At 44.0% G+C, this 25,425-nt stretch overlaps 5 protein-coding genes across 7 annotated transcripts in view; 4 read left to right on the forward strand and 1 right to left on the reverse strand.

Moving 5' to 3' along the window:
• Window positions 1-9,886, forward strand: part of LOC144696903 (uncharacterized) — a 147,667-nt gene extending 137,781 nt beyond the window's left edge. Inside the window, exons 4-5 of one of the 3 annotated variants that reach the window (XM_078568617.1) lie at window positions 841-846; window positions 8,041-9,364. In XM_078568617.1, the coding sequence (XP_078424743.1) occupies window positions 841-846; window positions 8,041-8,890 (856 nt within the window). In that variant the 3' untranslated portion in view covers window positions 8,891-9,364. Of the gene's footprint in view, window positions 1-840; window positions 847-6,535; window positions 6,593-7,607 lie in introns of those variants that run through there. The other 2 variants (XM_078568619.1, XM_078568618.1) reach the window with 2 other exon arrangements.
• LOC144698460 (uncharacterized) overlaps window positions 1-25,425 on the forward strand; it is a 404,975-nt gene that overhangs the window by 258,918 nt on the left and 120,632 nt on the right. The window lies entirely within an intron of this gene.
• The window catches only part of LOC144697207 (uncharacterized), a 301,742-nt gene that overhangs the window by 114,988 nt on the left and 161,329 nt on the right, over window positions 1-25,425 (forward strand). The gene's annotated exons all lie outside the window — the stretch shown is intronic.
• The window catches only part of LOC144697338 (uncharacterized), a 264,249-nt gene that overhangs the window by 108,377 nt on the left and 130,447 nt on the right, over window positions 1-25,425 (forward strand). The gene's annotated exons all lie outside the window — the stretch shown is intronic.
• Window positions 1-25,425, reverse strand: part of LOC144696975 (uncharacterized) — a 404,367-nt gene that overhangs the window by 25,787 nt on the left and 353,155 nt on the right. The gene's annotated exons all lie outside the window — the stretch shown is intronic.

Genomic DNA, 25,425 nt, shown 5'->3' on the forward strand with positions numbered 1-25,425 from the left:
CATGAGATGGGACATGTTCATAAATTACACCAAAACTTTATTAAACTTTTTAAAACCCCTCATGAAACCCCATCCCGCCGGTGGATGAGGTTTCATGTGTTTTCTATTGTCCACCGGGGCTCCTGGCCTGCTCACTAACCTTAAGTTTGGACGGGCAGGTCCTTTAATTGCTTCAATAATCCTGTTAATAGCCTCAATTGGCCATTTACAGGCGGGCGGGCCCACAGCTGATTTTGCTGCGCCCGCCGCCTTCCTGAAAATTTAAATGGGGCGGGACCCCCGACGTCATCCACGTCATTTTACGCATCGGCGAGCGGGCCCCGCCCCCCTGCTCGCCGACGGCAAAATTCAGCCCAGAGTCTTTGAATATTTTTAAGGCAGAGGTGGATAGATTCTTGGTAAGCAAGAGGGCGATAGGTTATTGAGGGTAGGCAGGATGCAGATTTGAGGTTACTATCAGATCAGCCATGATCTTATTAAATGGCAGAGCAGGATCGAGGAGCTGAATGGCCTCCTCCTGCTCTTTGCTCGTGTGTTTGTATGTTCTGATGATGTTAATACAACCTGTAACTGCGCTGGAGGTTAATATTCCAGATAAATATCAAATAAATCAGCTTTGTTTTGGACACACAGTTTGTCAAGTCCTTGATATCAGCGAGATGAGAAAAGGTAGGTTTTAAGCAGAATCTTAAAGGGGGAGAGAGAAATGGAGGGGTTAAGGGAGGGAATTCCAGAGCTTCGGAACCTGGCAGATGAAGACTGAATGAGTGTCAGCCCTCAATTGTGGGGGACTCGAGTCTCTGGAGTGGGGACTTGAACCCACGACCTTCAGACTCAGAGGCGAGTGTATGAGACTGACTGAGCCCTGGTGTTCGGGGAAGTGATGTGAAGTCTCAGTTGCCTCATCCTTTCTCTGTCCTTTTCCCCATTCCAGGACCAGCAGATCGAGCTGAGAGACTGGGCAAGAATTAAAAGGGACAAGAAGGTGGTTAAGAGAATAAACTTCTTCACCCAGAGAGTGATGAGAATGGAGCACTCGCTCCAAAACCTAAGCATCAACCTAAACCTAACCCTAAAACTAACTATAGCCCTAAAGCTAACCCTAAACCGAAACCTAACCCTAAAGCTAACCCTTGCCCTAAACATAACCATAACCCTAAATCTAACCCTAAACCTAACCATAACCCTGAACATAATCCTAACCTAACCATAGCCCTAAACATAACAATAACCCTAAATCTAACCGTGAACCCAAAACTACCCCTAACCCTAACCCAACTCTAAAGCTAATCCTAAACCTAACCATAACCCTAAACCTAACCATAATCCTAAACCTTACCCTAAACCTAACCAAACACAAACCCTGACCCTAACCTTAACCTAACCCTAAACATAACCATGTTTCTAAAGCTAGCCCTAACCATAACCCTAAACCTAATCCTAACCCTAAACCTAACCATAACTCTAAACATTATCTGAAACCTAACACTAATCCTAAAACTAGTCATAACCCTAAACCTAAATCTAGCCCTAACCATAACCCTAAACCTAACCTCAACCCTAAGCCAAACCCTTATCCTTACTATAATCCTAATCCGAACCCGAACCCTAAACCTGATCTTAAAGCTAAACATAAACCTCACTCTAAACCTAACAATAACCCTAAACCCACCCGTAAACCTAACCCTAACCATAAACCTAACTATAGTCCTAACACTAACCCTAAACATAACCTTAAATTTAATGGTAAACCTAACCCTAAACTTGAACCTAACCCTAACTCTAATCATAACACTAAAACTAACCCTAAACCTAGCCCTAAACATAACCATAGCTCTAAACCTAACCATAAACCTAACCCTAAAGCAAACCCTAAACCTACACCTAACCCTAACCAAAACCAAACCAGAAACCTAACACTAACCCTAAACATAGTTGTAACCCTAAAACTAACCATAGCCCTAACCCTAAACCTATCCATAATCCTAAACCTAATTGTGAACCTAATGATAACCCTAAACATAGCCATATCCCAAACCCTAACCATAATCCTAACCCTAACAATAACCCTAACTCTAACCCTAAACCCATCCCTAACCCTAATCCTAACCAAGCCCTAATTCTAACCCTCAACCTAGCCAAACCCCTAACCCTAAACCTCATCATAACCCTAAATCTAACCATACACCTAACTGTAATCCAAACCTAACCATAACACTAAGCATAACCATAACCCTAAACCTAACTATAACTCTAAACCTAACCCTAACCCTAACCTAACCCTAAACCTAACTCTAAACATAAACATAACCCTAAACCTAACCACAACCCTAAATGTAACCCTAAACCTAACCATTATTCTAAGCCAAACCCTAACCCTAACCTAACCCTAAACCTCAACCTAACTATAAACCTAACCATAACGCTAAATCTAACCCTAAACCTAACCAAAACCCTAAAGATAACCCTGACCATGACCCTAAATCTAAATCTAAACCTAACCAAAACTCTAAATCTAATCATATACCTAACTTTAACTCTAAGCCTAACCCTAACCCTAACCATTACATTATGCTAACCCTAACCCTGAACCTAACGCTAAAACTAACCATAACCCTAAATCTAACCCTAAAATTAACCATTATTCTAAACCTAACCCTAACCCTAGCCCCAACCCTAACCTAACCCAGAACATAACCCTAAGGCTAACTCTAACTCTAAACCTAACCCTAAACCTAACCATAAACCTAACCAAAACCCTCAACATAACCCTAGCCTAATCCTAAAGCTAACCCTAACCCTAACCATGCACTAAACTTAAACATAGCCCTAACCCTAACCATAGCCCTAAACCAAACCCGAACACAAACCCTAACTATAAAATTAAAACTAAACCTAGTGAACTCCCCCCGAACCATGGTTAGACTACACTGGGAGTACTGTCAACATTTGTGATCTCCATTTAGAAAAAGGAAATAAAGGCACTGGAGAAGGAGCAACAAAGATTCACAAGAATAATACCAGAACTGAGAGCATTTAACCCTCAGGAAAGGCTGGGGCTGCTTTTCTCTAGAAAAGAGAAGACTGAAGGGTGACCTGATGGAAGTCTTTAAGATGTTGATGGGGTTCAATAATCCAACAGGGATTTCATGAGAAGCCTCTTTACCCAGCGAGTGGTGAGAATGTGGAACTCGCTATCACAGCGAGTGGTTCAGGTGAATAGCATGAATACATTTAAGTGGAAGCTAGATACATACATGAGGGAGAAATGAATACAAGGATATGCTGATGGGGGGAGATGAAGAGGGGTGGGTGGAGGCTCATGTGGAGCATAAATACTGACAGAGACCAATTGAGCCGAATGGCCTGGCCCTGTGCTGTAGCCTCAATGGAACAGAGGAAGCAAGAAGCAATCGAACAAGGAGCAGTAGGCCATTCAGCCCCTCGAGCCTGCTCTGCCATTTAATAAGATCATGGCTGATCTGATAGTAACCTGAAATCTGCATCCCACTTATCCCCGCTAACCTATCACCGCACTGCTTACCAAGAATCTATCACCTCTGCCTTAAAAGGATTCAAAGACTCTGCTTCCACACCTTTTCAGGAAGAGAGTTCCAAAGGCTCATGACCCGCTGAATGAAATAATTTCGCCTCATCTCTGTTTTAAATGGGCAACACCTTATTTTTAAACAGTGACCCTTAGTTCTAGATTCTCCCACATGAGGAAACATCTTCTCCACATCCACCCTGTCAAGACCCCTCAGGGTCTTATATGTTTCAATCAAGTCACCTCTTACTATTCTAAACTCCAGCGGATACAAGCCCAGCCTGTCCAACCATTCCTCATAAGACAACCCTCCCATTCCAGGTATTGGTCTGGTCAACCTTCTCTGAACTGCTTCCAACACATTTACATCCCTCCTTAAATAAGGTGACCAACACTGCACACTGTCCTCCACATCTGGTCTCGCTAGTGCCCTGTACAATTGAACCATAACCTCCCTACTTTTGTATTCAATTCCCCTCACAATAAATGATAACGTTCTATTAACTTTCCTAAAAACCTGCTGCACTTGCAGACTAGCCTTTTATGAATCACACATTAGGACACCCAGACCCCTCTGTGCCTCAGAACTCTGCAATCTCCCACCATTTATATAATATGCTTCTCTTTTATTCTTCCTGCCAAAATGGACAATTTCACATTTTCCCACATTATGCTCCATCTGCCAGGTCCTTGCCCACCCACTTAACCTATCTATATATGTTTGTAGCCTCCTTATGTCCTCTTCACAACTTACTTTCCTACCTATCTTTGTGTCATCAGCAAAGTTGGCAACCATCTCTTCAATCCCTTCATCCAAGTCATTTATATAAATTGCAAACAGTTGAGGTCGAAGCACTGATCGCTGTGATTTTAGATCTACGTGCAGTGGTGAGAAAAACACTATTTACTCTCCAGGATAAAATAAATGTCCTTCATCAGTTTTTGCAGATCATTTCAGTGGAAATGTGCACTCCCAGGCTCAAAGAGCATCAGCCCACTGGAAGCAAGGCTGTGAGACCAGCCAGTCCAGCAGAAAGAACCCTCCGACCCTCCCATTTCACCAACTGTCAGAATGAACATGGTTCAGTCCTGGATGTGATTAACAGCAGCAATAACAGCAGAATCCAGTCCCTGCAATCAGTAGTGAATTCGTTGGTGTCTCTGCAGGCTGGATAACTGAGTGAATCCTTTCCCACACTCAAAGCAGGTGAATGGCCTCTCCCCAGTGTGAACTTGCTGGTGTGTTAGCAGGGTGGACATCTTAGTGAATCCCTTCCCGCAAACAGAGCAGCTGAATGGCCTCTCCCCGGTGTGAACTCGCTGTTGTTCCTGCAGGGTGGACGAATGAGTGAATCCCTTCCCACACACAGGACAGGTGAACGGCTGCTCCCCAGTGTGAACTCTCTAGTGTTCCTGCAGGTTGGATAACCGACTGAACACCTTCCCACACTCAGAGCAGGTGGCTGGCTTCTCCCCGGTGTGAACTCGCTGGTGATCCTGCAGGGTGGATGAATGACCAAATCCCTTCCCACAAACAGAGCAAGTGAATGGCCTCTCCCCAGTGTGAACACGCTGGTGTCTCAGCAGGTTGTTTTATTGAGTAAATCCCTTCCCACACTTAGAGCAGGTGAATGGCCTCTCCCCTCTGCGTCGATGAGTTTCCAACTCAGATGGGCTCTGGAATCCCTTCCCACAGTCCCCACATTTCCACGGTTTCACCATGGTGCGCGTGTCCATGTGTCTCTCCAAGTTTAACGATCAGTTGAACCCTCGTCCACACACAGAACATGTGTATGGTCTCTCCCCGCTGTAAATGGTGTGATGTTTTATCAACTGCACACAACTGTTTAAGGTTCTTTCAACAGTCAGTGCAATGGAACACTCTGAATTGGGTGTGTCTGTGTCCCCTTCTGGGTTCAAAGGCCGTTAATATTCAGGTCCCAGTGAATGAAGGAAAAATGTTAGATCTTGACATGAGTTAGTTTGGGATTTCTGTCAGAAAATCCTCCCCTTGCAGTCACCTGTAAAAAGTTTAGAAAAATCATCACTATCAGGACAGCATAGAAATTCAGAAAAGACAATCCTAGTTTCTGTGGAACATTCTTTCCCCTCTCGTTACCCATAAACCGTAAATGTCCATCCCGCACTCTCCCTCCGTTCTCACTCTGCTGTACCTAATATACACCCTCCCAATTCTCCTGAAGGTGCTGACTCACACTGATTGACAGATCCATGCTCACTGCTTCCTGTCCAGGGCCCAGAGACTGATTGCAACTCACTACCTATGACGGTCGTGGAAGCAGAGGCAATCAATAATTTCACAATATATATGCTCAGTGGACTAAAAATGTGTGCAATATACAGGACTGTACTACGTGATGAGAGATACCTGGGGGATGTGAGGGAGAAATTTGTTCGGGCAGCGAGTGGACATGATCTGGAATTCACTCACTGTGAGGATGGTGGAAGCAGAGATCATCAGTGATTTCAAAATGAAATTGGATGGGTACTTGAAGAAAATAATCTTGCAGGGGAACGGGATATAGAGGGGGAATGAGAAAAGAAATGGAAAGGGGGAAACACTGATTTACTCACAGATGTTGCCCAGAGGAGGAAGTTTTAGTCTGAAGCTCATTGTCCAACGTGCACAATGGAACCCTGCCTGAATCAGCCAATAGGAATCAGTGTGCTCCGAGGTGACGTCCTCGGGTTCCAGTCTGCAGGCCAGGCGCGCGGACACGGGAGCCCCGCCCCCACCCATTGTTCCCCCTCCCCATCCACCTCCACCTCCTCGAGCCAAGGTTTCCAGGCAACCGGCTGACGGCTCCGGCCGGAGCGAGAAGCAGCTCGGAGAGCTCGGGAGAGGGGAAAATGCGCATGTGCAGAGGAGAGCACGCCCCCTTCCCGCGATGCTGAGGGGCTGGCCAATGGGAAGAGTTGGAGGACCGGAAGGACTCTGTTCCTCCAGCCAATCAGAGCTCGGGCTTTGTGTGAATGAAGATTGAGCTTCACACAGACTAAAATTTGCTCCTGTGTCCAACATCTGTGAGTAAAACACTTTCTTTTCTCCCCCTTTCCATTTCTTTTCTCATTCTGGGGGCAAATTGTTGACTTACAGGAACTGAAGGGAAAGGAAGTGAATCCAGGGAGGGTGCAGACTCTGGAAAGTTTGGCCCAGGTCTCTCTCTCTCTCTTAAAGACATTGACATCCTTTGCTCCCTCAGCTTGACACATTTATTTGTCTGGCTAAAAGGATGGTCTCTTTCCTAATGTTCACAATTAAAGGAGTGGTTTCCCCAGGAGATGGCTGACATTTAAGGAGACAGGAAATTAATACAGGACAGAGGTATATCTAGTGTTGTTATATGGTATATATTAGATATATTATTTGAGGTTCTGTAATAAAATTCATTTATTATTTTTTATAGTCTTGTAATATAGTACTGGAGTGACACTATATATTTCATGTTATAGAGTCAATACAACATAAAAGGAGCTCATTCGACAACTCGAGTCCATGCCGACTCTCTGTAGAGCAAGCCAGACAGTTCCGTTCTCCCTCTATATCTCCGTTTCTCTGCAAGTTTATTTCCTTTGAGTACCCATCCAATTTCATTTTGAAATTCTCTGCTTCCACCACCCTCGTGGAGAGCGAGTTCCATGTCATGACCGTTCGCTACCTAAATGAAGTTCTTCCTTGCATTGCCCGCATCTTAACCCAGTGAAAGAGTCCTGTGGATTACACCCATTTTAAGTCCAGTGATACAGACATATTTCCATTCGGTGGGCAGCCCAAAGAAGATGCATGAAGATTTTCATGTCTTTATGTTCTGGACACAAAGTGATGAGCTTGGACCTGTTGATCATCAATCAGCACCTTCAGGAAAATTGGGAGGGTGCATATTAGGTACAGGAGAGTGAGAATGGATGGAGCGTGTGTGGGACAGAGATTGACAGCTTTTTGGGAGAGAGGAAAAAATGTTCTATCGAAACTAGAATTGTCGGTTCTGAAATTCTATCCTGTACTGACAGTGATGACTTTTATAAATTCCTTTTACAGGAAATTAGAAGCGGAGGATTTGCAGACAGAAATCTCAAACCAAATGTCAGGCCAGAATCTGACAGAGTCACTCGATTCATCAGGACCTAAATATCATTGACTTTTGTATTTAGGAAGAGAAATGTTTGTCTGCTTCAAAAGTTTTTAAACATCAGTGTGACTGGAAAAGCACCGAGACTCTCACACCTGAGTGAGAGTGTTCCAGTGCATTGACTGTGGAAGGAGCTTTAACCAGTTACACAGCCTAAAAAAAATCACAACATTCACAGCAGGGAGAGTCTGTACACGTGTTCTGTGTGTGTGGACAAGGCTTCAACTGATTGTCAAACCTAGGAATACACAAGGACACCTGCATCATGGAGAAACCGTGGAAATGTGGGGACTGTGGGAAGGGATTTCGGTTCCCATCTGAGCTGGAAACTCATCGACGCAGTCACACAGGGGAGAGGCCATTCACCTGCTCAGAATGTGGGAGGGGATTCAGTAATTCATCCCATCTGATATCACACCAGCGAGTTCACACTGGGGAGAGGCCGCTCACCTGCTCCGTATGTGGAAAGCGATTCACACACTCAGCGAATCTTCTGAAACACCAGCGAGCTCACACTGGGGAGAGGCCGTTCACCTGCTCTAATTGTGGGAAGAGATTCAAGGATTCATCACATCTGCTGACTCACCAGCGCATTCACATTGAGGAGAGGCCGTTCACCTGCTCTGAGTGTGGGAAGGGATTCAAAGATTCATCACATCTGCTGATACATCAGCGCATTCACACTGGGGAGAGGCCGTTCACCTGCTCTGAGTGTGGGAAGGGATTCAAAGATGCATCACACCTGCAGTCACACCAGCGAGTTCACACTGGGGAGAGGCCATTCACCTGCTCTGTGTGTGGGAAGGGGTTCAGTGAACTGTCCAACCTACGGAATCATCAGCGAATTCACACTGGGGAGAGACCATTCACTTGCTCTGTTTGTGGGAAGGGATTCACTCAGTCATGTAACCTGCTCAAACACCAGCGAGTTCACACCAGGGAGAGGCCATTCACCTGCTCCGTGTGTGGGAAGGGATTCAGTGATCCTTCCAGCCTGCTGGCACACCAACGAGTTCACACTGGGGAGAGGCCATTCACCTGCTCGGAATGTGGGAAGGGATTCACTCGGTCATCCAGCCTACTGACGCACCAGCGAATTCACACCAATGAGAGGCCGTTCACCTGCTCTGAGTGTGGGAAGGGATTCCCTTATTCATCCCACTTGCTGAGACACCAGCGAGTTCACAAGTGATTACAGGGGTTGGATTCTGCTGCTGTTGATGCTGTTCATCACATCTAGGACTGAACCATGTTCATTCTGACACTTGGTGAAGTGGGAGGGTCGGAGGGTTTCTTTCTGCTGGACTGGCTGGTCTCACGATTTTGCTTCAAGTGGGCTGATGCTCTTTGAACCTTGTAGCGAATATATTGGTTCATATTTCATATGGATCATCATATCAAAGAGTCTTTTAAAGGTAAAAGCTATTTAGTTTGCATCTCTGTTTGGAACTTCCCAAAGCGTGCCACATTGCCATGGAGATGGGCTGCACAGCTTAGAAGTTCTTTTCTTTTATATACCTGTAGAAGCTCTTGTTGTATTTTTCAAATGTATTTCTTGCTGATTTACTTTCATAATTAATTTTGTCCCTCTTCATGATCTTTTTAGTCATCCGCTGCTAGTTCCTAAAAAATTCACAATCCTCTGACCTACCATTAGTTTTTGCCGCTTTGTATGCCTTAGTTTTTGATTGGATACTCTCCTTGAGCACCTTTGTTAACCATGGGTGGTTCATCCTTCTCATCGAGTCCTTCTTTTTGACCAGGGTAAATTTTTGCTGAGCATAATAAAATATCTGCTTAAATGTCTGCCACTGCGCATCCACTGACCTCCCCGTTAGCCTATTATCCCAATCTGCTTTAGACTACTCTTTCTCCAGACCTCAGTAATTGCCCTTATTTCAGTTGAGGACACTGGCCTGAGACCAGAGTTGCTCACCCTCAAACTAAATTTGAAATTCTACCATTTTGTGATTGCTGCCCCCTAGAGGATCCTTAACTACGAGATCTGTTGTTAATCCCACCTCATTACACATTACTCGATCTAAAATAGTCTGTTCCCAGGTAGGTTCTGCGCATATTGCTCTAAGAAACAATCCCTGATGCACTCTACAAATTCGTCTTCCATGTTACCCCTGCCAATGTGGTTTGTCTAGTCAATATGCAGATTAAAATCACCCATGATAATTGCAGTGCCCTTCTTGCATGCCTCCATTATTTCCTGATTTATACTTTGTCCTACAGTGAGGCAACTCTTCGGGGGCCTGTAGACGACTCCCACCCGTGACTTCTTCCCCTTGCTATTCCTATTTCCACCCAAACTGATTCCACATCACAATCTATTGCACTTATATCACTACTCACCACTGCACTGATACCTTCCTTTATTAACAAAGCTACCCCACCTCCTTTTCCTTTTTGCCTATTTTCCAGGAACGTCGAATACTCTTCAACATTGAGTCCCCGAGTCTTGGTCACCCTGGAACCACGTCTCTGTAATAACCATCCAGTCATATTCATCTATTTCTATTTGTGCTGTCAACTTATCTACCTTGTTACAAATGCCGCGTGCATTCAGATAAAGAGCCTTAAGCTTTGACTTTTTACCATTAATACTCATTGTGGTTCTGATTTCCGCTTAACTCTTCTGCTTATCTTTTCTGTCCCTTCCTGTTATACTTGCATTATTGTTCACCTCTTCACTACCCTGCACCTCTGCTCTCTCGTTTCTTTTTGATTTTTTAAACTTCCCTTCAATTGAGCTCTCACCTCCACTAATTAGTTTAAAGCCCTATCTACAACCCTAGTTATACAATTCGCCAGGACACTGGCCTTAGCATGGTCCAAATGAAGCCCGTCCTAACAGAACAGCTCTCTCCTTCCCCAGTACTGGTGCCAGTGCCCCATGTGCCAGTGCCCCATGAATTGGAATCCATTTCTCCCACACCAATCTTTGAGCCACACATTTACCTCTCTGATCTTATTTACCCTATGCCAATTTGCACGTGGCTCAGGTCGTAATCCGGAGATTATTACCTTTGTGGTTCTGCTTTTTAATTTAGTCCCGAGCTGCTCGTAGTCCCTCAGCAGAACCTCTCCCAGTCCTACCTCTGTTGTTGGTACCTACATGGACCACAACAACTGGATCCTTCTCCTCCCACTCCAAGTTCCTCTCCAACCCAGAAGAGATGTCCTTAACTATGGCACCAGGTAGGCAACAGAGCCTTTGGGCTTCCCTGTCTTTGCAGCAGAGAACAGTTTCTATTCCCCTAAGTATGCTATCCCCTATTACTACTACATTTCTCTTTTCTCCCCCCACTTGAATGGCGCTCTGTACCACGGTGCTGTGGTCAGGTCGCCCATCCTTCCTGCAGTTTGTGCCCTTGCCCACACCACCGGGAGCAAGAACCTCATACCTATTGGACAAGGGCACTGCCTGAGGCTCCTCCAAAGCTAAATTTTGGATCCGCATACTTGTCTCACTCACAGTCACACCCTGCTGTCCCTGACCATGGTCCAAATCTGATGTAATTAATCTAAGGGGTGTTAAGCTTGTTTTGGACAAAGAAATAGACAAGTTTCAAAAAAATATTTTGGACTGGGGGAGAGCGGATTTCAGTAAAATAAGGCAGGATCTGGCCAAGGTAGACTGGGAACAGCTACTTGTGGGGAAATCTACAGAGGAACAGTGGGGGGTGTTCAAAAAGAAAATGGGGAGGGTATAGGCTCAATATGTTCCCTCTAGGGTGATAGGAAGGAGTAACAAGCCCAGAGAACCATGGATGACCAGAGAGATTCAGGATACGATGAGAAGGAAAAGAGAGGCTTTTAGCAGGTACAAGGGAAGCAAATCAGCGGAGGCATTAGTGGAGTACCGACAGTGCAGGGTGGAGCTTAAGAAAGCAATTAGGAGAGCAAAGAGGGGATATGAGAAAGCTCTGGCTGGTAAAAGTAGGGAAAATCCCAAGATATTCTATAAGTATATCAATGGGAAGAGGATAACCAGGGAAAGAGTAGGGCCCGTTCGGGACCAAGGGGGCAATCTATGGGTGGAGCCAGAGGACATCGCTAGAGTGTTGAACGAATACTTCACATCCGTCTTCACCCAAGAGAATGAGGATGAAGGTATTGAAATCGGGGAGAGAGACTGCAAGGTTTCTGAGCAAATTGATATAGGGAGTGACAAGGTATTGGAGGTGTTGGCAGGCTTAAAAGTGGACAAATCTCCAGGTCCAGATTATTTGTGTCCCAGACTGCTGAGGGAGGCAAAGGAGGAGATCGCAGGGGCTCTGACCCAAATTTTTAATTCCTCTCTGGCCACAGGGGAGGTGTCAGAGGACTGGAGAACAGCTGATGTGATTCCGCTATTTAGGAAGGGTAGTAGAGATAAGCCAGGGAACTACAGGCCAGTGAGTCTCATGTCAGTGGTCGGGAAACTATTGGAGAAAATTCTGAAGGAGAGATTCTATCTCCACTTGGAGAGGCAAGGTTTGATCAGGGATAGTCAGCATGGCTTTGTCGGAGGGAGGTCATGCTTAACAAATTTGATTGAATTTTTTGAGTAGGTGACCAGGTGTGTAGATGAGGGTAGTGCAGTTGATGTAGTTTATATGGATTTCAGCAAAGCCCTTGACAAGGTCCCACATGGGAGAATTATAAGGAAGGCAAATGCACATGGGGATACAGGGTAATTTGACAAGGTGGATTCAAAGTTGGCTTAGTTGTCGGAGACAGAGGGTGATGACAGAAGGCTGCTTTAGTGACTGGAAGCCAGTGTTCAGTGGCGAACCACAGGGATCTGTGCTGGGTCCCCTATTATTCATAATTTATATAAACAACATAGATGACTATGTGGTGGTGGGGGGGGGTAGGATTAGTAAGTTTGTGGATGACACAAAGGTTGGCCGGGTGGTTAACAGTGTCTTGGGCTACAGGAAGATATAGACGGGATGGTCAAATGGGCAGATAAGTGGCAGATGGAATTTAACCCTGAAAAGTGTGAGGTGATACACTTTGGAAGGAGTAATTTTACAAGGAAATATTCAATGAACGGCATGACACTAGGAAGTTCTGAGGAACAAAGGGACCTTGGCATGTGTGTCCATAGATCTCTGAAGGTGGAGGGGCATGTTAGTGGGCTGGTAAAAAAGGCATATGGGCCACTTGCCTTTATCAATCGAGGCATAGATTACAAAAGTAGGGAGGTCATGTTGGACTTGTATAGAATCTTGGTGAGGCCACAGCTGGAGTATTGTGTGCAGTTCTGGTCACCACATTATAGGAAGAATGTGTTTGCCCTGGAAGGGGTGCAGAGGAGATTCACCAGGATGTTGCCTGGGATGAGGTTGGAAAGCATTGGGTTGTTTTTGTTGGAGCAGAGAAGACTGAGAGGCGACCCAATCGAGGTGTACAAGATTATGAGGGGCATGGACAGAGTAGATAGGGAGCAGCTGTTCCCCTTAGTTGAAGCATCAGTCACAAGGGGACACAAGTTCAAGGTGAGGGGCAGGAGGTTTAGGGGGGATGTGAGGAAAAACTTTTTTACCCAGAGGGTGGTGATGGTCTGGAATGCGCTGCCTAGGAAGGTGGTGGAGGCGGGTTGCCTCACATTCTTTAAAAAGTACCTGGATGAGTACTTGGCATGTCATAACATTCAAGGCTATGTGTCAAGTGCTGGTAAATGGGATTAGGTAGGTAGGTCAGGTGTTTCTTATGTGTCAGTGCAGACTCGATGGACCTAAGGGCCTCTTCTGCATTGTGTGATTCTGTGAACTGTCTCCTGGAACACAGCGTCAAGGTAACTCTCCCCCTCCCTGATGTGTGTCAGTGTCCGCAGCTCGGACTCCAGCTCATCAATTCTGAGCCGCAGTTCCTCGAGCAGCCAACACTTGCTGCAGATATGGTCACTGTGGATCGCACTGGTGTCCACCAGCTCCCACATACTATAGCTGCAACACATCGCCTGCCCAGTCGCCTCTATTCTATTTAATTAATTAATTTGTTAAATATTTTAAGAGTGAATTTCTTGACTGTAGTCTTCAGCTGCAATAACCTCTCCTGATTTAAACCACTTGGCCAATCAAAAGAGACACGGAAGAGATACCCACCAATCACCTACCTGTTTTCCTTTTGACATCGCACTTCAGCTCTGACAGGTCCTCCTCTAGGTGCTGCTGACTGCCTGTCCCAGGGTCCTCCTCTCACACTCTCCTCTAGGTGCTGCTGACTTTTTTTTTGTAAAAATATACTTTATTCATAAAAAATCTTCAATCACATTCAAAACCATTTCAAAAACAACATTACAAGGGTACAATCCAGGTTAAACTTTTACAAAATGTATCACCAGGTGCATCAGTACAAACAATATTACAATCATTTACAGCCTTTCATTTTGATCTGTACAGCCCGAGGGGCTCTAAACAGTTCCCAGTCTCTCGGTGCGCTGTGGTAGAAAGGTCTTAGACAGCGACCCTTCCCCATTGCGCCTTTGCGGCAGCTGCCCCAAGCTTTAGTGCGTCCCTCAGCACGTAGTCCTGGACTTTGGATTGTGCCAGTCCGCAACAATCGGTCGGGGACAACTCTTTGTGCTGGAAGACCAACAAGTTTCGGGCAGACCAAAGCGCGTCTTTCACCGAGTTGATCCTGACGTCACATTCAAGCGGGTGGCAGACTGCGTCCGGCTCCTGAGGGTGTTCGAGGAGAAGAGAGACCTGCCGGAGATGAAGATCCTGACGGCGGAGCCGCACTTCTCTCTGCCGTTGCAACGGGAACGTGAGGTGATGGTGCATGTGTACAACCCCTTCGTCCCTGTCGCCGACGTGGTCACCTTCCTCACCAGGTACTTCGATAAGGTGGGGAGCGGCACTGAGATTCGAGACGACTTGGGGATCTGGACAGGCAAACGCCTGTTTAAGGTCACGCTAAAGACCGATGGTAAGGGAGCCATTTTCCACCCTCCCTCCAGTTTCGCTATCGGGGGAAACCGGGGCTACCTGGTCTACGCTGGGCAACCCAAGCATTGTCGCTCATGCGGCAAGGCTGGTCATGTGGCGGCTGCTGACTGTCTGTCTCAGGGTCCTCCTCTCACACTCTCCTCTAGGTGCTGCTGACTGCCTGTACCAGGGTCCTCCTTTCACACACTCCTCTAGGTGCTGCTGACTGCCTGTCCCAGGGTTTGAAAATGTATTTTCATTTTCTCCACGTGTGTTGCAGAGATAATTTTGCTGCAATGACTTCTCAGGTTCTGAAACCTACCCCCACGCAATTTTGTACAAATGTGATGGAATCTCACCAGTGGTGATTTGATTAATCCTGGGAAAGTACACTTAGCATGGTGACTTTGGATATGTGAGAGTGTGTGTGTGTGTGTGTCTGTTGTTTTAAAGAAAACTTCTGTTGCCAATTTATGTTTATCATCTTTTTGTTCCAATTTGAATACTGTTGTGTCTGGGAAATTGATCTTTTCTTGATTGGTTGAGATTTGGATCTTTACGGATGGATGATGATTATTAAGAATGTGGACAAAATCCTCAAATCCTGGCTCGCTATGAGACCAAACTCCCCTTATATCATCAAAGGATACAACGGGATATAGATCGGTTGGAGACTTGGGCGGAGAAATGGCAGATGGAGTTTAATCCGGACAAATGCGAGGTAATGCATTTTGGAAGGTCTAATACAGGCAGGAATTATACAGTAAATGGCAGAACCCTTAAGTGCATCGACGGGCAGAGGGATCTGGGTGTACAGGTCCACAGGTCACTGAAAGGGGCAACGCAGGTGGATAAGGTAGTCAGGAAGGCATATGGCATGCTTGCCTTCATTGGCAGGGGTATTGAGTATAAAAGCTGGGAAGTCCTGCTGCAGCTGTATGGAACCTTGGTTAGGCCATACTTGGAATATTGCATGCAATTCTGGTCACCACATTACCAGAAGGATATGGAGGCATTGGAGAAGGTGCAGAGGAGGTTTACCAGGATGCTGCCTGGTCTGGAGGTTATTAGCTATGAGGAAGGGTTGGAGAAACTCGGATTGTTTTCACTAGAGCGACGGAGATTGAGGGGCGACTTGATAGAAGTTTACAAAATTATGAGTGGCATGGACAGAGTAGATAGTCAGAAGCTTTTTCCCAGGGTGGAAGAGTCAATTACTAGGGGACATAGATTTAAGGTGAGAGGAGAAAACTATAAAGGTGATGTGCGAGGCAAGTTTTTTACGCAGAGGGTAGTGAGTGTCTGGAAATTTCTGCCAGAGGAGGTGGTGGAAGCAGGTACGATAGTGGTTTTTAAGGGGCAGCTTGACAAATACATGAATAGGATGGGAATAGAGGGATACGGACCCCATAAGTGCAATATGTTTTAGTTGATGGGCAATATGATCGGCGCAGGCTTGGAGGGCCGAAAGGCTTGTTCCTGTGCTGTACTTTTCTTTGTTCTTTGTTCTTTGATCTATGATAGTGTAATGGTTTCCTGGGACTTTTTTTTAAAAACAGTTTCCTCCCATTCCGCCATATATATATTAGCGTACGATGGTGCAAATATTTTTTACCCATTACCATCCCTTTAACTTGAAGATAATCTTCTTTGTTAAATTCAGAATCATTCCTGGTTAGTCATAGATGTGATAATCAGATTATAATTTTGTCTGATCTATCCAGTTGCGGATATTTCTCGAAGGCATTTTGAACAGCCAGACTTCCTCGATCAGTTTCTATATTTGTGTATAAACTGTCTATATCCATTGTGAATAGTATGCTATCTGGGGTTATGGTAAGTGAATTCACTATTTCTACAAAATGATATGTATCCTGGAGGTTTGTGGACTAAGGAGTTTAAATATGAGTCAATGTATTCTGCTATTTTGTGTGATTCACAACCGCAATCCAAAATAATTGGTCTGCCTGGAGGTATGTGGCCTGCTATTGTCCATGTATCTGGATGTTGATGTATTTTGGGGAGTCTGTAACTTTTTCACATGTGTGAGTGCTGTCCCCTTAGACACTCCATTTGTTTCTTATTCATGTATTTGGAATTTTTAAGTCTTATCAGTACGTCTGTAACCTATTTTTGTGTTTCTTAATATATGGGTTTAGTCAATTTGGGATAGTAATTCGTATTGTTCAATTGTCTATAAGCTTCAAAAAGGTATTGTTGTCGATCCATGATGACAATATTGCTGCCTTTGTCCGCTGGTTTTAGAACAATATCTGTGTGAGGTGTTAATTACCCAAGTACTTGTTTTTCTCTTCTCGTGAGGTTTTATTTATCCTTTCAATGGGGAGTCGTCTTGGTTTCTGATTGGGTTGTTTTGATGAAATGAAATATTTTTGGGTTTATTTTACTTTTCGGTGGAATCCAGTCTGATTTGGGTGTAAATGGCTGCCTATCTGAGATTGAGATGCCAAAAAAGTTTCAAAGTTTAATTTTTCTGTAAAATGTGTCTAAGTCTGTTTGAATATGTATTTGATGCTGTTCACTACCGGGACTAAAGTTAAGCCTCTGTTTCGGACTTTTTCCTGTATTAGTGTGGGTTTAAATGTTTTAGAAATGTTCATCGTTGTTCCCTTTAGATTTAGAGGCTCCTTTTCTAGCGTTTGATTCCCGTTTAGGTTAAACACTTCATCCAGCTGTTGATAGTAGAATTAGTTATGTTTTGAGTCCAATGGATGTTGTCAGATTCTACTCCAAAGGATATATTTGGTTTTGCTGGGATATATGTTTGTTCTTTAATATATTGGTTTAATTCCATGATTGTGTCCTTTGGCGACTGTGGGAGATTTTTTACTATAGTTTAGTTCAGGGATCCCGGTCTGGGAATTTGGAAATTTATTTTTTGCCCTTTTTAATAGTATTTGAAGTAGTTTAATTGCAGTGAGAGGTGTTTGAGTTTGGTTATTTATTCCATCTGAAATTATTACTTGTTTTACGTTTGGACAGCAATGTAGTTTATCTAAGATCGCCGTCACATGTATACATTTGGCTGCTGGGAAGCAATCAGTTTGAGTTATTGTACTGGGGCAATTGTGAATGCTGGAGAGGTTGGAATCCCCTATTATTAGTATCGGTTTCCCTGGGATTATTGTCCAGATTCTATTTTTTTGGTTTGTATTGGGGTGTTTTGTAACTGTGTTTATTGTTTTACTTTGTTGGCTAGGTCTCCATTTCGATGTTGTGGTCAGTGAGTTAGATGATTCATATTTCTGGTCAGGTATTTGTATTTCATCGGTCTCACTACCTTCAGAGCCTTGAGCCACATCGGACCAACCTGTTGCCTGGATTGGGGACTTTAATGGTTTCACTCGATTCCAACATGTCTGTTCAGATGTTGAAAATGTGTGGGGGGGGTGCAGGGGGAATCTCTATAAGTTCTGTGGGGTCTGTTCAGGTGTTGAAAATGTGTGGGGGTTGTGGGTGGGGGGATCTCTAAGTTCTGTGGGGTCTGTTCAGGTGTTGAAAATGTGTGGGGTGTGTGGGTGGGGGAATCTCTGTAAGTTCTGTGGGGTCTGTTCGGGTGCTTGGCTCAGGATCAGCAAGTATTGTTCGACATGTTATGATTGCCGGTCGCATCAGCGCTGTCAAGATGCTCGTTTCAATATCACTGGGAGCCCCTCCCTGTGGCTGGAGTGGACCCAACTCCAGAAAAGGGGACTCCACAGTTTGCATCGGAGTCACCGATGGTTCAATATTGTCTGTTATTCTCTGTAAATGTGGCTGACTCCAGTCTCCACCCCTAGAGGCCCGTGTATCGGATTCATTTTTATTGGTTGCTGCTCTGATCGGTGTTTTGGGCTGCACTCCCTTCCTTAGGGTACATGCTGGGGTCTGTAATTGACCTCGGGCCGATGGGAGTTGGATTTTACTTTGTCTCACTTGGGTTGATGGTCTCGAATGGTTTCCCATTATTTCATGGTAGGTTGGTGGTCCCCTTGGAAATTTGGTACGAAATGGATTGGTTGGGCTTCTTGTGGCTTTGGTATGAGGAGATTTTGTTGGAGGTTTAATATTTTCGGGTTTGGATGCTTCCATTACGTGTTTTGTGGTTTGATGTTTAATTGTATCGAATTCCTGTTCTTGTAATGGAAGTTGTTTTGTAATTAAGTCGTCAGAATACATTTTTTTACACAACCGTTCATTAGATTGATGGAGGCAATTGTGGAAGGACTGTTTGTGATGTCAGTTCTGGCTCTGATTTGTTTTCTGAGTCCGGACATATCTTCCTTTCTTGGAACAGAGAAAGTCTCGGTGTCATGAGGACTGCTTTGGAGAATCATTGTCTGAGGTGGATTTGTTGGATTATTTTGAATCCTTTATGATGAAGCCTGACCCATTGAGTGCTGAGACCTTGGCAACTCAGGCTCTGGTGTTCCAGGCCTGTCTTCCAGCTGTTCACTGGTGATGTGGTTGGAAGTGTGCTTCGGCCATTCGCGTTCTGGGACAGCGCCCCACCCTGACCCATCACAACAGGACACCTCACTTTCCAAAAGCAGGCGCAAGAGATCGTTTTTTAAATTTCATAAATTGTTCTAAAGCTAAATTTTTCTTTCAGGTTCTTTTTATCCCAGTTCGATGCCTTTGAAACAGCCTCCTCCAATCTATTAGTTTGAATGGTTTCCTTCTGTTTATTATCTCGTTCCTTTCGATTTGTTGTGGAATGTTCAATGAGGATTCGTCTCGTTTCGCCGGCCCAATTTTCTCAATTTGTTGCCAGTTTTTTTGTGGTTTCCTCTGTGAGGTTCGCAGGTTTTACTAATCGTGTTAATTGTTCTGCTTGTCTCCTAATTCCCTTCGGGGCTCCTTCTTCTTCTCCCAATCACATTAAACGGTGGATCGTTTGAATCATTTTGTATATTAGTCTCACTGACGTTGCAAAATTCTCTTTTGGGTCAGTGGGGGTCAGTGGGAGTGGAGATGGAATTCATCCCCATTGTAGAGTTCACCTTGCCTTTGAGGCCTGTCCAGGACATTGATGAGGAGGTTACAGTAGGGAATTCAGGATGTGGGTTAGTCTAGTTCTGGTTATTTTTTTTAAAAAAGGATAGAGAACAGAAGGAGACAAAAACGGAAATAATCTTGATAAATTGAGAAAAGTTTTTGACCAAAATATTTTGTATATATTCGAATACTAAGAAACCAATTAAAATGGGACCCACCCTTAAAATCGATCCAATCTGCTGCTAGAATTTGTTGGACTTTTCCGTTGAGGCCGGCTTTTTGTGTGATAAAATTCTTTTCTCCGATGGGACTGAGCCTCCCCAAAATGGTTCAGGATGTTATTCGAGGCTGTCAGTTTCTTCTGTTGAGGATGGTCCTTGTGTTTCAGAATTTGCTCCTTTTCCGAGGATGCTTTTTCCGGTCAGGATGATCTTGCCAGGTCAACAATTCTTCCCCTTTCCGTTGTCTTCGTTATGGAATCAAATAAAGTAGCAATCATCTTTTTGGTCTCCTTTGCTGAGTGTGACCTTCTGTGTTTCAAAAACTGCTCCTTTCCTGAGGGTGTTTGTGTAATGCTCCAAAATTAACTGAAAACGATGCTGATGATATGACGGTTGAGAAATTACTTGGATTCAAGTTTCCTCCACTGAGGATAATTCACTGAGGTTTATTTACCCCTTCTGAGGTTATATTCCGAACACGTTTCACAATTTCTATATCTCTGTCAATTTCTATTGCTTCGTCAGGGAAAAAGCCAACAAAATTCCAACTCTCAACCGCAGTGAGCAAAAAAAACACTTCAGTGATTAAAAGTCTCAATGTGGAAAGATGTGTTTTTGTTTCTTTTCATCTAACGGTAAAATATTCAAGTTCTTACTGACTGGCTGATGACGAACAGCAGTCTCAGATGATTCCAGAAAAGTCCAGGCTCCAAAGAAATGTTCCAGAACATTCAGGAAAGATTCTAATTCCAAACGTCACACTCGTGCCTGCAGTTCAAACAAACGCTCTCGTCAGCAGTCACATCAATCTTTATATTTATTTATTGATAGATATATACTTTTCTGCTCTTTAGTGACAAGGTTAGGTTGGAGATGCTGGGATTGTTCTCCTTGGAGCAAAGGAGGTTGAGGGGAGATTTGATAGAGGTGTCCAAGATTATGACAGGTTTAGATAAGGTGGACAAAGAAAAGGTTTTGGGCAGGAGATGCAGGAGGATATGAGGAAGAATATTTTTACACAGCGAACGGTAATGACCTGGAACTCGCTGCCTTTGAGGGTGGTGGATGTAGAGACAATGAACGATTTCAAAATAGAATTGGTTGGGCAATTGAGGAAAATAGACTTGCAAGGCTATGGGGGTAGAAGGGAGCAATGGGACTGACTGGTTTGTTCTACAGAGAGTGGGCATTAATTCGATGGGCTGAATGGCCTCCTCTGTCGAATGACTCTTTGGTCAAAAGAGAGAAATTTCAGCTGCTCCAATCTCTCCAACTGACTGAAAACCTTCATTCTTGGTGCCATTCTCGTAAATCTCCTCTGCGCCCTCTCTAAGAACTTCACATCTTTCCTAAAGTGTGGGGCCCAGATGTCGGGTTCCATTCTCGAGGGATGGAATTGAAAAGCAGTGAGGTTATGTTCAACTTGTTTCGAATTATGGTTAGACTATAGTCAGGATATAGTGTGTTTGGAGTATTTGAAATTATGTGAAAGACATGGTTATTCCACAAAATTAAGATTCCATCTTTATTAATGATGTTGATGTGGGGATCGAGTGTAATATATCCAAATTTGTGGACAATTGGCAAAAAAAATGCATTCCTATAGCACCTCTCATGACCTCCTAAAGCGTTTTACAGCCGATGAAGCACTTTTGAAGTGTAGTCACTGTTGTAATGTTGGAAACTGGAGGCAGGGATGGGTAATCACATTTAATTTTAAAAATCCATCACTTTCATACTGTATTCACTGTTATAAGTAACAAGGTCAAGGAAAGCATTTTAACTCTCACATAAGACTTCCTGCAGCTGTTTCACACCCTGTAACTTTTCTTCATTAACAATATATTGATCTTGTATTAAAAGCCCAGTGATGAAACAGATAATTATTAAGTAATGAAATTCAGTTATACTGGGTTTTACAAAACTCAAGACACAGTGACCAACATTAGATGTGATTCCGCGATTGGACAACATTTGCTAAACAATCCTGAATGTTCTGAGATTTGTGCTGACAACCAATTTAAGATTGTCAGTCGGGCTTGCAGTGTGACACACTCAGGTGTATGGGAAGCGACATATATTAATAGACAGGGCCCTGCTCTTTGCAGACAGAACATGGACACACTTTCACCTGTTTCAGCTGAACAAAACAGATGACAACTGTTCCGTGGTTCATTCCCCAGGTGAATGCCTTGACCAATCAGTCAACATGCCTGGTTTGAATTTAAACGAAGCTTGGCGGTTAACTGTCACTCATCAGTTGACTGCTGCATTCTCCATGGCAAACCTTCTACTAGTCAGTGTCCACTTCCAACCAATCAGCACCCTCTTCCCATGAAGTATAAATTGTTGTTCCCTTTACATTTGGTATTCTTACGAATGTCCTGATGAGTGCAAGATGAAAAGCTTCGACATCTCTCTTTTTTCTGTAATTACTGTTTTAATTAACTACCAGTCAGCAGCAGATGATTGAATAAGTAGTGAGCCTTAATTGAGTGACAGTTAATGAATCAGAAGTTATTGTAAAAGAGTGAGTTTTATTTGCTGTAAAAATGTAAAACCTTAATTTCTGTGTATGTAAAGAATGTGCATTGAAGATAAATGTATTGATAAGAGAGATCTTCAAACTCTGATTAGCCTCAAAATTTGAATCTGAATAAGGGATCGTATAGAATCAGATAAAGATAGTTTGAAACAGTTCTATTGTATTCCTGTCTAAGATAATGAGGGAAGGTGGTGTAAGTAATTGGGGATCGAATTAAATTAATCTAATCACCAAATTGACCAATTGTCATGTTAGAACAGGCCCAACTCTGACGTGAGGTCATGGTCACTTTGGGGATAAAAGTAGAGGTTCTGAAGGTCTTCCTTGCTAGCCAAGTACTGAAGACTCCTGAGGCTGAGTTCCAAGGAAATTACTGTCAAAGAAGGAGCCAGACTCCCGAGGCCGAATTCCACAAGAATTACTGTCAAAGAAGGAGCCAGAGAGGGTACACTTCTACAGGCTGATCACCCACATGAAGTTGTAAAAGTCAATGTCTTAAAGTTATTAAGTAAACATTTTTCTTTTAATAAACTTTTTTAAAAATTTACTATCCAGAGAATTCTGCCTTTGCTTTAATTGGTTAAAGTCTTGTCTGAACCGAAGTGAATTTATTAAATGGCAAGTTGCGGGTGGCTGAAATCAATTAAAAGTTTCAGATAACAAGATAATATAAATCTTAAATTTAAAAACTTGCATTTCTATAGTGCCTATCCTGACCACATAACACCCCAAAGTGCTTTACAGACAATGAAGTACTTTTGAAGTGTAGTCATCATTCTAATGTAGGAAAGGCTGCAGCCAGTTTGCACACAGCAAGATCCCACGAACTGCAATGTGAGAATGAACAGATGATATGTTTTTATTGATGTTGACTGATAAATATTGGCCAGGGTACCGGGGGTAACTCCCCTCTTCTTTGAAATAGTTGCCATGGGAACTTATAAATCCACCCAAGATTGCAGACAAGGCCCTTGGTTCGCATCTCATCCAAAGATAGCAACTCTGACAGTGCAGCACTCCCTCCATGCTGACACTTGGAATGTTGGATGTGATTTTTGCTTCTAGGTCCCTGGACTGGGACTTGAATGAATAGCCTCCTGACTCAGAGGTGAAAGAGCGATCCATTGAGCCATGGCTGACACTATAAGGCAATACAAGGTTTGAAAGGGAAAGTTACTGTCAAACTAGTCCCCTTCCGGTATTTATCCAATTCCCTTTGTTGCCATTGAGGCCATTCGGCCCATCATGTCTGTGCTGGCTCTTTGAAAGAGCTACTCAATTAGTCCCACTATCCTCCCCTTTCCACATGACCCCTGCAAACTAGTCCCCTTCCAGGATTTATCCAATTCCCTTTGTTGAATCTGCTTCCGCCAGCCTTTCAGGCAGTGCATTCCAGATCACAACACCTCACTGTGTAAAGATTTATCTTCCTCATTTCCCCTCTAGCTTTTATGTCAATCACCTTCAATCTGTCTCCTCTGGTTAGCAAACCTTTTGTCAATGGAAACAATTTCTCTTTACTTACTTGATGGAAGCCATTGACAATCTTGAACACCTCTATCACATCTCCTCTCAGCCTTCGCTGCCCTAAGGAGAACAACCTCTCCAGTGTGTTCACATAACTGAAGTTCCTCATTCCTGTCACCGTACTAAATCCCTGCACTCTTTCCAAGGCTTAAAAATGGGGGTAATTTCTCAAGAAATACCATTGAAAAGCAGAGAAGTCATGTTAAATTTGTATAGAGCCTTGGTTGGACCAGACTTGGAATAGTGTGAACAGTTCTGGGCCTTCATCATTATAATAAGGACAGAGGGGAACTCGAGAATGTGCAGGAAAGATTCCCAAGGACAAGAGCAGGACTGAGAGTGTTTAAGTTACAGTAAAGATTGAACAGGCTGGGGCTTTACTCTCTTGAAAGGGAAGGCTGAGGACTGACTTGATCGAGGACTTTAAGATGACGAAGGGAGGCAACAAGCTTTACATCATCATGTTATCAGTGTCTGTACAGGATAGAAATTCAGAACTCATCATGTTAGTTGTCATAGATTATGTGAGAGAGAATCCTCCTCCCTCTGAACTTATAAATCTCCGTCCCCCACACACTCTCTCCAGACTATTGATTGCAACCCTAATTAATCCTACGATCCTCCTCCCGATTTTTCCCTAATTCTCCTCCCCTGAAGGAGGCGTCACAATCAAATCACTTTCCATCCCAGTCCCAGGAGTTTGGAGGCTTGGCTCCGGATGAATAATGGCGGCCGAGGTTCCCAGAAAACACCGCGCTGGAGAAACCGCTCTATCCGCCGCGAATGCCCGGGACTGCGCATGTTTAAGGGAGAGCGGAAGATGCGCATGTGCGGAGACTGGCTTTTCCCATTGGCTAAACGCTCATCCGTCAAGTGGGTCAAAGGTCTCCCTCCCACTCGAAGGCTTCCGTTGCCGGGGGATAGACCAATGGGAAGAACTGGAGGACGGGAAGGGCTCTGGTCCTCCAGCCAATCAGAACGCGAGGTTTGTGTGAATGAGGATTGAGCTGCACACAGATTAAAACTTCCTCCTGTGTCCAACATCTGTGAGTAAAACACTTTCTTTTCTCATTCTGGGGGGAAATTGTTGACTTGCAGGAACTGAAGAGAAAGGAAGTGAATCCAGGGAGGGTGCAGACTCTGAAAAGGTTGGCCCAGGTCTCTCTCTCTCTCTCTCTTAAAGACTTTGACATCCTTTGCTCCCTCAGATTGACACATTTATTTGTCTGGCTAAAAGGATGGTCTCTTTCCTAATGTTCACAATTAAAGGGGTGGTTTCCCCAGGAGATGGCTGACATTTAAGGGGACAGTAAATTAATATAGGACAGAGATCTGCCCAGTGCTGTTATATGGTACACATTAAATATATTATTTCTGGTTAGGAATAGAATCCATTTATTATTATTTCTACCTTTTTAATATAGTACTGTGTATATTTCCAGTCATTTCCAGCTGCAGCAGCTCACCACCAGCTTTTCAAGGGCAATTAGGGATGGGCAATAAGTTC

The sequence above is a fragment of the Cetorhinus maximus genome, chromosome 23 (assembly GCF_964194155.1).
Source record: "Cetorhinus maximus chromosome 23, sCetMax3.hap1.1, whole genome shotgun sequence".
Taxonomy (NCBI): Eukaryota; Metazoa; Chordata; class Chondrichthyes; order Lamniformes; family Cetorhinidae; genus Cetorhinus; species Cetorhinus maximus.